Source organism: Rhea americana, unplaced genomic scaffold (assembly GCF_003343005.1).
Source record: "Rhea americana isolate MKP2758 unplaced genomic scaffold, rheAme1 scaffold_75, whole genome shotgun sequence".
In the NCBI taxonomy this organism is placed as follows: Eukaryota; Metazoa; Chordata; class Aves; order Rheiformes; family Rheidae; genus Rhea; species Rhea americana.
In genome coordinates this window covers 1,758,633-1,771,261 of record NW_028186923.1, presented here as the reverse complement: position 1 = coordinate 1,771,261, position 12,629 = coordinate 1,758,633, and the positions used below count along the sequence as shown (strand labels likewise).

General features: G+C 43.1%; 1 protein-coding gene across 1 annotated transcript in view; it reads right to left on the bottom strand.

Annotated features, from left to right (window-relative positions):
- Window positions 1-1,400: 1,400 nt before the first annotated feature.
- Window positions 1,401-12,629, bottom strand: part of MYO5B (myosin VB) — a 90,803-nt gene continuing 79,574 nt past the window's right edge. Inside the window, exons 30-37 of the mRNA XM_085322155.1 lie at window positions 11,238-11,381; window positions 9,373-9,524; window positions 8,696-8,785; window positions 6,732-6,882; window positions 6,125-6,410; window positions 4,792-4,966; window positions 3,361-3,441; window positions 1,401-2,170 (exon numbers count right to left, since the gene is read on the bottom strand). Of these exons, the coding sequence (XP_085178281.1) occupies window positions 2,018-2,170; window positions 3,361-3,441; window positions 4,792-4,966; window positions 6,125-6,410; window positions 6,732-6,882; window positions 8,696-8,785; window positions 9,373-9,524; window positions 11,238-11,381 (1,232 nt within the window). The 3' untranslated portion in view covers window positions 1,401-2,017. The remainder of the gene's footprint in view (window positions 2,171-3,360; window positions 3,442-4,791; window positions 4,967-6,124; window positions 6,411-6,731; window positions 6,883-8,695; window positions 8,786-9,372; window positions 9,525-11,237; window positions 11,382-12,629) is intronic.

Sequence of the window (12,629 nt, the reverse complement as noted above, 5' to 3'; positions counted from 1 at the left end):
TTTGTATATACATAGATTATATACATGATTTTTAAACCAAAACACACTCTCTAAAAGGGTGACTGCAGCACTGTGTTTTTTCAGTCGTGCCTTTACATTCTGCTTTAATACTCCAAGCCAACTACTTAATCATTAATTTGCTGCATAGATACAACTTATACCAACTAAAAATAGTCTGAAAGATGCAGGTTTTCTGAAAGCTCTTAATCATCACGGAAGCACTGAGATACTAGGGCTGCAACCACAGAAGCAAGTGGGTTAAGAGCTACATAGACAAGGAAGTGGAGAGGCCAAAATGCTCCCGGTTATGAGATACCGGGGGGCTTTGCCGCGGCACTGGGGCACGAYGAGCTACGGCAAAAGCAGCACCACTGTAACCGCGCAGCCCCAACGTGCAGAGCTACCACAACGGTATCGCGTGCAGGACCGTCGTGCAGCCTCATTCACCCTTGCAAACCATCTTCCCCCTCGCCCCCCCCTTTCAGCAAGCATAGTGGTTTTCTGCAATGACTGCAGTGATTAAATGTACTGTGCTAAGCATTGAGAAAAATCAATTACTACTTTTGGGAGTAGCTGGCTCCTTTTAAATTAAACAAACCCTCTGACCTCACCAGTTGGGCATTATTGGTTAGGTAAAATAATAATAATAATAATAATAATAATAATAATAATAATAATAATAATAAAATTAAAACAAAGTCCTCACAGTCAGAATTTGACTAGATTGGATTTCTTAGTTTGAGGTTGTTGTAGATAAAAGAATTGTTTGCTCTTTTAAAAAATGGCTTATATTACTAACACGCTAGCTGACGATTTTTCACATTAAACCATTCTGTTGCTTAGCCATTCCCTTTTGCTTTGAAGCTTTTTTTTTGCCTTTTAAAGTATTCTTCATTTATCTAAGCCCAGTATTTGCACCACCGGTAAACTTTCTGCTGGCTGTTGAGTTGAACAAAATTTTTGTTTCCTAGTCCTAGGCTGTGGCTAGGATGAATCCATGGAACAAAACAGGAGTGGGGACACGATTATTAAACTGGCTTGCATTTGCCTGACATATGCACAAGCTTCTGAYACTAGCTATGTAAGAGTAAGGAAAATAACTTATTTTCTTGGGCTCAACAACAGCCAACCACTGCATGAGAGAATTTTAATTCTCAAAGTACAGGGAGAGCCAGCAACAGAGGTCAGGGCAGCACGTGCCTGTACTAGAAGCAGGAGGCCTAAGGCAGTCCCTCGTCTCAAGATTACGTCATCAGGATGAAATCTTTGCAAGTCACTAATACCAATTTGGTAGTGGAAGAAAATCCAAATSGCCAGTTTATCAGAATTCCCTGTAGCGTGTAGATAAGAGATGCACTGTATGAAGTAAGGAGACCAACAACACTTCTGAAACTGAGAATCCACAACAAATTCCACATCAGTGGAAACGAGCACTGTTCAAGCCGCCTGTTGCCATAACCTGCATGGTAAACACATGTTTGTACCTTCTGCAATTTAATTTCTGAACCGTTGCAATACAGTTGCTAGCAAGAACAACAGGCAGAATTGCAGATCTCCATTATTAATTTATACAGACCACCTAGTTATTAAATAAATTTTATGTTCTTGAAGGCAGCATAAATGTCTGGGATTTTGTTTTAGATTTTTAACTGTCTTTTCTTCATAGTCACCTATGAAGGTCAAAGTAAGCTGTCTCCCACTAACCATTCTTTTCTGTTAGTGGCTTTTGGAGATTATTACGGGCTTTGAACTATGTCAGCATAAAATCAAGCAGTTAAAAAAAAATTGTATGTCAAGTATCCTTATTCYGAGCTACAAATTACCCCCCAAAAATCACATACAGATCAGTCTCTCTCTCTTTTTTTTTTTTTTACTGTACAGTCCATTTATTACTGTGTATTGGCTCTTCCATAAACTTATTTGGTCCACATTTAAAGAGTTCCTTGATTCCTTTTTTGATTTCTCTTTTTTTGCTGGAGGTCTCTGGGTATGAGAAATGGACTTAATTATATTTTCTTCAGACTTTATTGAGAAATTCCAAGTTGAGAGAAGCAGGGAGATGAATAGAGTCCATGGTTATTGAAGATGGATTGAACGGAAACAAAACTGGGAACATATACTTGAAGTCTAACAGCAGCTGCGGAGGGTCATTTCGCTCTTGCAAGTGTGCCTGTGAAGTGGGGGAGAAGAAAAAACAAATTTAATACCAGTTGTTGCCTTTTCTTTGCATTTGTAATGTTTAGCCTTTTCTTTGCATTTGTAATGTTTAGCCTAATCAAAGGTTTGAGTGTACAGGTATATAAAAGAGATACTAGAGGAATGGATTACACTTCCATCTGAAGAGGAAGCTTGATTTTTGAGTACAGAGTGGATAATAAGCGGCAACAGCCCTGCCCGAAATAGCTATAAATACTAAATGTAAACTTTCAAAACGCACAGGTCAAGTTATACAGATCCCACTATTCTCCTACAAATTCTGGGTCTGTCAGGAGTGGAGCACATTTACAAAGGAATTTTCTGCATTACATATGATAGCAGGTTCAGAGATACTTCAAAAAATAGTGAGGATTATTTTGCTCTCTTTTACAACAGCCTTCCCCCAAGCAAATACATCCAGGAACTSCTGCAGAGACTATTTGAAGCTTTGYTTCAGCAGAATCTAGTTACATMTTTTACGCTACCAGGAAGCAAGGCAGGAMTTGGAAACAACATGACCAATGCACAGCAAACGCAGCACTGCATGATACCAGCRCRCAGTTTTGACTCAGTCACTCAGAGGTGAAGATCTATTCTAGGAAGAGCTGAACACTTGCTTCCTGCTTCCTCCTAGCGAACATTAAAAGAAGGCCTATGGTTTTCATTTATGTATTTTTCCTGTAGTTGCCAATTTCTGCTTTGTACTTTTTGTTTGAACCAACTCCGTTCCAGCAGTGCTTCACTGGCTCCTGAAACATTACTTCTGAGCCATACAGATCAGGCACAAAATGTGCTTTTTTGCTCTGAAAGTCAAATTTARGTGCTGAAGTCCAAGTGAGTAATCCTCACAGAGAGGGTCTAATCAYACAGGCACACCTTTCTGCCAGTAAAACTTCTCTGTTACCATATGTGCGATGACATTGGCTGAGCTGAGAACTCAGGTGCTTATCTCAGCCTTTGGCCCTTTGCAATCAGCAGCCGAGATAACCCTGCAGCCACGTTTTGCAAGCAGGTATATTCCCAGAATACCACAGGTTGCATTAAACTCAGGACAACAGGCAGCTGCACACCTATTACAAAATGCCTAAGTCATTACTGACAACAACATGGAATATCACTGTTAAATCAATACTATTTCCTCCAGTTTACAGTCCTTTAATTTACCTGTATGTTTCGTATAAAGGCTACTGTAACACGTTCTTCAAACTCGTTCACAGGAGTGTAGAGATTAAGTATTTTCACAATCTGTTGAAAACAAAAAAGGATTACAGTACAATCATGAGAGGTCCAACCTTTCCAGAATACAGAGCACCACTAACGTTTTAACCTTGTCCTGATACACCATGACAAATCTCACATGAGACTACCTAGAAATAGAAGTGGGAGAGCAAAACAGCACCATATTCGGTGCTGTGGATCAACCCGAAATCTGCGCAGAACTGATGAAATACAATAGTTAAGGAAAATCTGCGAGTGAGATGTGACATGCTCTGCACGTTTATAAACATTGCTTACAATATGCATGTTTGCCCTAAGCGAACCTGTCCTAGGAAACAGCACAAGTATCATCTTGTGCTCCTTTGCCTGATGTGAAGGTTAAGCCTTTACATACCCAGAAAATGCCTTTCTTAYGACAACATTTGTAAATCAAGAATAAACTTGAACCACCGATTTATCTAAGGGTATCCTTTGGGTTCGCCCATGGGGTCTCAGGAAGATTCAGAATTGATGACTACAACTGATGTCGCCTCCACAACAYTTCTCCTGATCCTAACTCACTCCCATTGCAAGTCCTCAGTCTCCCCTATCATCACGCAGCTTCTGCCACGGGAAGATTCAGGGTGGGAAGAGAGAGACATAGGAGAAACGACCCAAGAGAATCACTGGAGATCCCACATCTCCCTTATTTTGACATCATCAAATAAGTAAGAACAGGGAATTTCTTCCTGTTGGAACAAAGTCTAAAAGTTTGAGTCAGATCTACTTAGTGCAATTAATTGGTGCATTAAGGATTGCAGTTCTCAATGTCCTGACGCAAACRTGAATTCTTTTCCTGTGGGATGCCCAGTAAGACAGATGAGATCCTAGCAGAAGACAACAAGCAGGTTTGTGAGCTGTAATAACATCTCAAAGGTTTCACTTATGCCATAAAGTTGTCAGGGCTGGGCTTCAACTTTGACAGATTTACTACAAAGCTCAAGTGCCATCAGCTGCACTGTAAAATAGCAGCAGCCAGTGATGACCAGGTCAAAAAGCTCAACAGTCTCAGTCTGTGCAATGAAGAAATGACACTGGGAGACCACTTTTTYCCAATCCTTTAAATCACCAGTACCCTGTAGTGAAAATTGCTGCCCTGCTTATGAAACCAAGAGACTTTGTAAGTGTGATGACAGGTCCAAAAGGAGCTTTCATCTGAAAGCCAGAAAGCTCAAGAAAATAAGGCATTTGCTGGTAAGGCAAAYGCTGGAAAGCAACACAGAGGCCAGTAACGCATCAGCTGCGAAACACTAATCCCCAAGCAAGTGAAATACCCTTATGTGCCAGAAGAGTCACTGATAAACTGTGCTGCTTCCCCTGAAGCCCTCCGGCCCCCACCTGCTGCGTAGTGAGCGAGGTACACAGGGAACAGATGGCCTCGGCGTCCTCCGAGGTCTTCTTTTTGAGCTGCAGGAGCTGCGCTGCCTGAATCAAGGGTTCCAACGTCTGCGCCGCTCCACTCTGTTGCAAGTTCTTCCCGCGCAGCCACTCTTCTAGCTGGCTTATATTAAACCTGGATAAATAATGTAGATAAGACACGTCCTGAGAGCTGAGAAAGAATTCATAGCTTCTCCAAAACCATTTACTAGACTCAGGGTAGGTTGCAGTGCCAGTATGCATTGCTTTTTTGATGCATATTGACAGTACATGTGGCATGGGACAACCAGAGCAAAACTTAACATGCTTAACTCAAAGCAATAATTATCYTCCGTGTAACTTAAAATTAGGTGATTCCAGGTAATAGCTGAACAGCACAAGGGATGTGACTTGCAACAGTATGTAGATATGGTCAAATTAAAAAAAAAAAAAAGAAAATGAAGCTTTTAACAAGCTTCTGAAGTGTAAAAAAAAAGGAATCCTGCAAGATGCCAAGTACCTTAGAACATACCCATGCACAAAAATGCCTTTGTCTGTGCCCACTCCCAGGCTCAAGGGCAACATGCAAAGGACCCACCACGGGAAGGGGAGAGGGAAGAGAAAGGAAGGTTTAAATCTTTTACAGCAAGAAGTAAATTGACAAATTTAAGCCAGAGCCGGTAAATATTCATGACTCCTTTTTGGCAGGTTTGCACTAGCTCTCCTTTGGAATTGCAATTGTTACTGCAGCATTATATTATGACAGAGATGGGGTGCATCGGCCCCTGACCGCAGCACAGCCCATGGACATCCATGACAGTGGTTGCCTGGCACTCACATGAGCCACAGGGGTCCATCTCTGTGGAACCCGAAGAACCTTGGGCACTAAAACACCTTTTACTTTAAAGATAGAAGACARGGGAGGCAGTGAGGAGACATAACCCTCCTTTCCAGGTCAATGCATCACTTGGTGGAGCCTTTGAGCTGTGCAAGCTTCCCACTTAGGTGGGGTGAAGCAAGGTGGGAAAAGGCCCATCCTAGAGAAAATTTCCATAACGAGTGTTTAATCCACCAAGGGCACAGAAAATTGCCTTGTACGCACATTGTGCAATGAGGGTTAGCTTTAATCATCACTGCTTTTCCTTGGACTGCTGAAGGCTATTTCAGTTCCCCGTTTCACCCAGGTTTGCTGAACCCAAACAGTTCCTCTCCTTACTTACACTGTTGCACTTTATTTTACTATTTTCCCCAGCTTATAAAACTAACAAAACTTGTCCTYGAGTGGGTATGACACTGCCTCTAGCCCCGGTCCCACCTTAGCTGCATGCCAGTGCTCCACGAGCAGACGTCCTTCCGCAGCAGGAGGTTGTTGAGGGTGACTGCATTGATCATGTAGAATAGCTGCTTGAAGACCTGCTGGATGATCTCTGGGTCCAGGCCCTGATCGCACATGATGTTGTAGAACACGTTCATCTGGCGGATGACCGCGTCCAAGTTGTACGAGCTGTCGCTGTCCGCCAAGCTGGAGGAGCGATTCCTGTAGCCCATTGGCTTCACGCCGGAAAGCCCCTGGATGCTCTCATTTTCCAACATTGCAGACACTGAGACAGGAGGAAAAAAAAAATCAGAAGAGAAAACCTGTTAATCACAAGAGATGAGAAACTGCTCCTCCTGCGGTGACTTTTATGGGCAATCATAAACATGGAGCAGTCTCAAAGTGGTACAGCATGCTGGTTGTTGGGTAGTCTGAAAAGGGAATGGATCCACGAAATGACTTTTTCCTTTTTGCAACCCATGTCTCCTGCTCCCTGCAGGCTTTCCCTTCGGGGGGAAGCATTGCTAGCACTGTAGGAAGGTCAGAGAAACATTCAGAGCATCCAATTACCCCCCCTTCCCCAAAGGCTAACGCGCTGTCCACTTACCTATCATGGGCTGCAATATGCCCTCTGCTATCTTAATGAGCTGCTGATAGATCTGGATGGAGAGATCGCTCAGTACCTGGCGGTACTCGGTCAGGTCGAAGTTCTTGAGACAGTGCTCGTTCTGCTTAGCCGTGTTTTGCGTCATAAAACCCTAAACAGGAGAAGATTAAAACAGCTGGTTTTGACTATTCATCRCCTGAAAAATCACTGTATTAAAAAATAAGCTTAGAGTATAATGCGTCCGGATATATTAACAATGTACATTTTTAGACATCTATAATAGAAGAAAAAAATTACGTCAGATTTATTCAGTCACTTCTTGTTAATTATGGTAAGAGAGCTGCTTTTTGAAGAAAACTATCATGAGCGGTAAGCTTTTCATTTGAACTTTAGAAAGGAGAAATACATCTCTGTCAAYTGCAATATAAATCTGAAAAAGCAAACAATTTGTCATTGCCCTGAGAAACGCTTGGTTATCCATTTGTTTATCTCTGTGCTTCAGAATTATTTGCCAGCAACACCAAACACTTCAGTCAGAGATTAAGGCTTCAGAAAAGGAAAACTGAACACCCTCCCCTCCCATAAAAGAGGGAAACATTTTGTGCTAATCAAATTTTGTGCTTTGTGACAACTTTTTAAACCGATTGATTTGAAGCCTACAGATCTTCTCTAGTAGCGCATTTTTTTTCCCAGTCTTTAGGTGAAAAAGCAGCTGATCCCCGATCCTGCAAACAGCTGCTGGGGCCCTCAATCCTGAGCTCCTGCGTTAAGGACTCGAGCCCTTTTTCCTTCTAGAGGCACACGTGGCATCACTTAAATCTGTGATTAGCACAGGCGCTTTAATTGCTTGTTCACATCGTAGTCTTCCCAATTTAGTGCCAGCACGAGAGTTGTGCTACTCTTTTTTTTGTTCGCTTGCTTACTAGCAAAATGCAAAAATACTACAGGCACATTTTGAGCTGCCTTCCGAATTTCTCACTTTTCCCCACAAATGAAGAAAGCACTACACTCTAGGAACTGCAAAAATTCCATTCCGTTTGGGTTTTTCATTTAAACTTATTTTGTTAAAAATCAGCTGGGTTTCAAACTGAGGGAAACCATGTTCTGGAAACTACTCAAATGGGAATGATTCTCTCCGCCTCTGTTTTTGAGCAAAATTATCAACCCAGTTTGTAAATAGCTGGCTCAGCTGGCACTGCATGACCATGGCAAAGAATGTGAAATTTAAACTCCTTTTTTTTTTTTTTTTTCCCTCCCCCACCCCCTGCTGGTGTTCTGGGAATTATTCTCTTTAAATGCAATGCTGCTACCCAGACAGAAGAGGGCAAATAGCAGCTTAACTACTACTAAGTCTTATTTATTTWTTTTTTTTAATTTAGAACTCAGAAGTACAGCACAGTTTTTACAAACTGAATGTTATCTTGTGAATGATCTGAATGGTTAATTTGATTCCAAGACAACTTTGCTTTAAATTCTCAATTCTTCCTTATTCTGGAAGCTCAACTGTTCAATGTATCTAATGCAAATCCAGAAAAAATGAGAAGCTATGTATTTTGGCTCTGTTACAAGTGTTAATATCAGCACCATGGTTATTCAGAACAAAATTGCAGGATTTAGAAACATTTTTCCTCTGGGTAACAAAAGGACTGAAATCAAGGGAACAGCCTTGGAAAGCAGCCTATTGGGAGGGACTCAGATGAATCAAATTGCATGACTGGCTTTAAAATTCAAAACACCGCTAGCATTAGTCACAGAAAATGGTGGGTTATGCTATGAGGGTCCTGCTCTCAAATGTCTTGCCACCTTGCTATGTCTCATGAGGTTGTGTTGGAGCTGCCTCTTGTTGTATCCAAACAAAAAACGGAGAAGAGGCAGAAAGCAGCCCGTAGCCAGAGCTGAGCCCAGAACGACGCTAGCCCAGAGCAAAATTCCCGGTCGACTGCAAAATTACTGAAGTTTCTTACCGCGTCCCCGCTGTATTGCTTTAAGCAGTGCAGGAGGCGACACGTGTTAGCCAGCCAAAACGAYGTCATCTGAAAGTCCTCGTTGTGCTTCTGCAGGAGCAAAAGGAAACACGTGAGACCTCTCCTAAAGCAGGGAAAGGTGGCACACGAAGACAAAAGGGTTTCAAATTTCCCACTTGGCACACGGAGCTCGCTCGCCAGGAACGGCCAGTGTTACTGAGGATATTTGCTTTTTATTCTCGGCAAACAACTTTTTGATCAAACTGATTGTAAATGCCAATCGCAGTATCTCCATTGCTAAGATAACCTGCATTTTTTTCTTTTTGAATAAAGTATAGCTGTAAAAGCATTCTTAGCGATACTTCTTGCTATGGCAGTCRTGCTTTTCTCAAGGCTCAAGTTTGTCATACATTTACACTATCCATACCTGAACACAAAAACGGGACGCCTTCATCTCCTGCGTCAAATCTGGCAGCRAAGCTGGCATTAACAAGGTCTAGGGTTTATTTCCGGCTCTGCACTGGCCTGGGGGGAAAATCATCCCCTTGTTGTTCTTAAGAGGGAAGCAAGGCAAGGGAGTGGGTTTGAAAAATCGCCTTGAGAGCTGAATATCCAACACTGTGACATGGTCATACCCATCTCACCCTTTCCTCAAGTCAGAGGAAACTTGCACCCACCTTCAATACTTTCTTGATGCCATTGATGGTGGAGGTGAGCAAGGAGTGCACTTTCTGGTCATCGTTGATGTAGTCCGCGTGCCTGATGCACATGTAGAGAATGTAGGCGGGGAGGCAAGGGACAGTGGCAGACACCGTCTGGGGCTTCAGATCTAGAAGATTAGTAAAAACACAACCCAAGTTTGCCAGTTGTCTGCCAGAGAAGCCCCCAGGCAAGACCCCAGCTCCAGGGAAGCTGAGATTTCAGCTCCASGGTGCAGATTCAGACCCAGAGGCACGACAGCAGGACAGATGGATGACCTGCCGAAGCCAACCTAAGGCAGAAGGATGGAGCACTGGGGTCCAGGAGGGCAGCACCACCTGCACAGAGATTGGTGTCACTCTGGGTAGTCAGTGGAGATGCATCATCTTTACCTTATGAATGCCTACCCAAGCAGCACACAGATAATCTTGGAAAAACTCCCTGAAGCTCTCAGGAATGCTTCGTGCAGGTTGTAGAACAAAGTAACTCTTAACTTTACCACTTGAGGAAAAAAATGATTTATTAAGAGACTGAATCTGGACAGCTCCTGCAGGGATTTGCAGCCTCTAAGGCTAAAGGAAGAGCCCACGTGATCCAAGGACACCAGCRACAGGCTAGCATCATTCCTGGACCACTCAGCTGGATCCCTCCGGGCTCTGCTAGGACTGGAGAGATGSTAAATGTTAACACTTAGCCAGGGAGGCTTGGCAATAACTAACGGGGTTGAATGGGGGGCACACTGGCAGCAATTCCAGTCAAAGCTTTCAGCGCAAGARAGCTCAGGAGTTTATAATGTACTGCAGCTACCCTCAAACGTCTCYTAAAACAAACTGCCTTTGTTCAACTGCTGTGCAAGACCCCCGGGACTCATCCTTTACTATCCCCTTTTATTATCTGCCTGTGGCAGTGAATAAAGGAGAGATGGTTAAGAACTACTTCTGGTTTCCATCCTTCCTCATGGCACCTGACTGCTCCAAGACTTCAGCTCTGGCAAGTATGCAATCGTAAAACAGCCATTTGAGATTTCAGAAGTGGGCAATCCAAATTCCCACACCAGTTAGACTCCAATAATCACCAAAAAAACAAAATCATCAATTGCAATCCCTCAGGTTTTACTGTGGGACAAACCTAGCACAGGTTACCTGCACAGAGGCAAGRCAATTTCAAACGAAGCAAACAGAACCAATGAGCTTAAAGTGTGTTTTAATTTCTAGTTAAAATCAGGATTTCCTGATTTTCCACTAGAGGTGAATGACTCCAAATAGGCTCCAGAGCACAAAAACAAAACAAAACAAACAAAAAAAAATCTCCAGGAACAGAATTCAGATCTTCAGTAAATACCCAAACATCTAGATTCAGAAAAATACAAATTTTAAACACCCAACTAGGCTACGACTTACGAACTCCTAAGTGGTACGTGTGTCCAATCTGCCAGGAAACAGCAGAGGTAAGAGCAGCAGTAGAGGTAGAGGGCTGTCTATACAAAATGCCGTAGAGCAAGGAATTAAGGAATTATATGACCCTAAGTTCTCAAACCTGGCGAGCTCAAAGTTGGCCGGCRTCTGGGTTGGGCTGGGGGAAGGAGACCACAGCCCTGCACCATCTCTGGCACCTTCTACTCCTCACGGTTACAGCAGGTCTCCGTGAAGTGCACAGGCACATTTTTTAAGCGTTTTGCCAGTTCAGGGCTTTAGCTGAGTCCTGCTAGGGCTTTAAACCACAGCAATCACAGTTTGCCTATTTTGAGGTCTAATGTCTCATAAAACCTCTCTCAGTTGAGTTTCTAGCTTCCCTCCAGTGAGAGCACAAAGCGCAAAGCATGGCTGCAGAGCAACTTGCTAACCTGTGATAAGGTTTCGCACAAGAAGCGGCTCGTCCTCTYTGTAATATTCCAGCATTCCCTGGAAATCCTTCTCCTTCCTCTGGACTGCGACCTGCCGGTTGAGCTCGTGCCGCCTCCTCTCCATCTGTACTGTCGCTTGGGATGCTGCAAAAAGAGAGGAGATGAAACATTACAGCAGGTGATAGAAAGCTAATCCATTGGCCTTAGACCAGCCATCAGGGGAATTTGTTTTATAGAAGTCCAATAATGTCCTCAGCTTTGGAAAGACCATCTGAAAAATAGGTCTTGAATTCCAAGACAGCCATAATTCCGGTTCTGAACAAAATGAAGAATGCAAAAGTCAGACTTAAAGAACAAAAGATGAAGAAATTTTTTATTTTCTAAGGAACCCCAGGCTACAGCTGGAAGGTGTGAACCCTACGGGAATCTTTTTAGTGCACCACTTTTATGGAGGAAAAAATGCAAGCCTATGAAAAAATATCTATGCAGCAGACCTTATGGCTGGCTCTGAAGCCAAACTGAGAAGCATCATGGCACACTTCTGAGCACTGCGCTTGCATACAATTTTAATAAAACAGAAGACTATGTGACTCGAATGCAAGTTCTGCAGTAAACATCAGCCTGATGCATGCAAATTACAGTGACAAAGACCAGCTGTGCTAGCTGTGGAAATCCTCCACTTATTCAGCTTAATTTCACTTAATGTCTGGTTTTCAGAAATTAGCTCATGAGAATTGAATTCTCTGGTTAATCACTGTTTCAACAGAGAAAGAGAAGCTGTTTTTATATAGCACAGAYGTCTTGTTTGAGGTGTTTTCTTATCAAGCATGAGAGTTGTTTTTGTTAAAAAGAAAAAAACMCAACAAGTATTCTTTAACCCCTGCAAATTCCCAGAACAGATGTTCCTAGTAGCTGCTGGACACCTCTTTAAACCTCTGCTGGGGTCACAGCACTGACTGTAACAAAAGTGCACAGGCATCCGAAATACCATCTGGATCCTGGCACAGGACAAGCGTCTTCTCGCAAGCACCTACTGCCACCCTCGCTTCCCTGGATCCTCCTGCAAGCTTCAGTGGAATCACGCTGGCAAGCTAAAGGAGGCTCTGGCCTTCTGGCCTGCATTTTGAATCTGYCCCTATCTGATTAAAGACTTCAGCAGAATTCAAGGATGTTTATTCCCTACTATCCCACTTCTGGATTCACATATCCAAGGTGAAGGTGGCAGTAGCAGTTACCAGGATTTAGTTGAACATGTTCAAAGGCAGCCTAAGCACCACTTGAGGGCTTCAGCAGGACTATCTTCTCTCATTTAAACTGGTATTTCTTACTGCAAGTTCCCATTTCCACCTGTGGCTACCCAGTTTGCTTGTCCATACTTTACAAGGGGAGCCT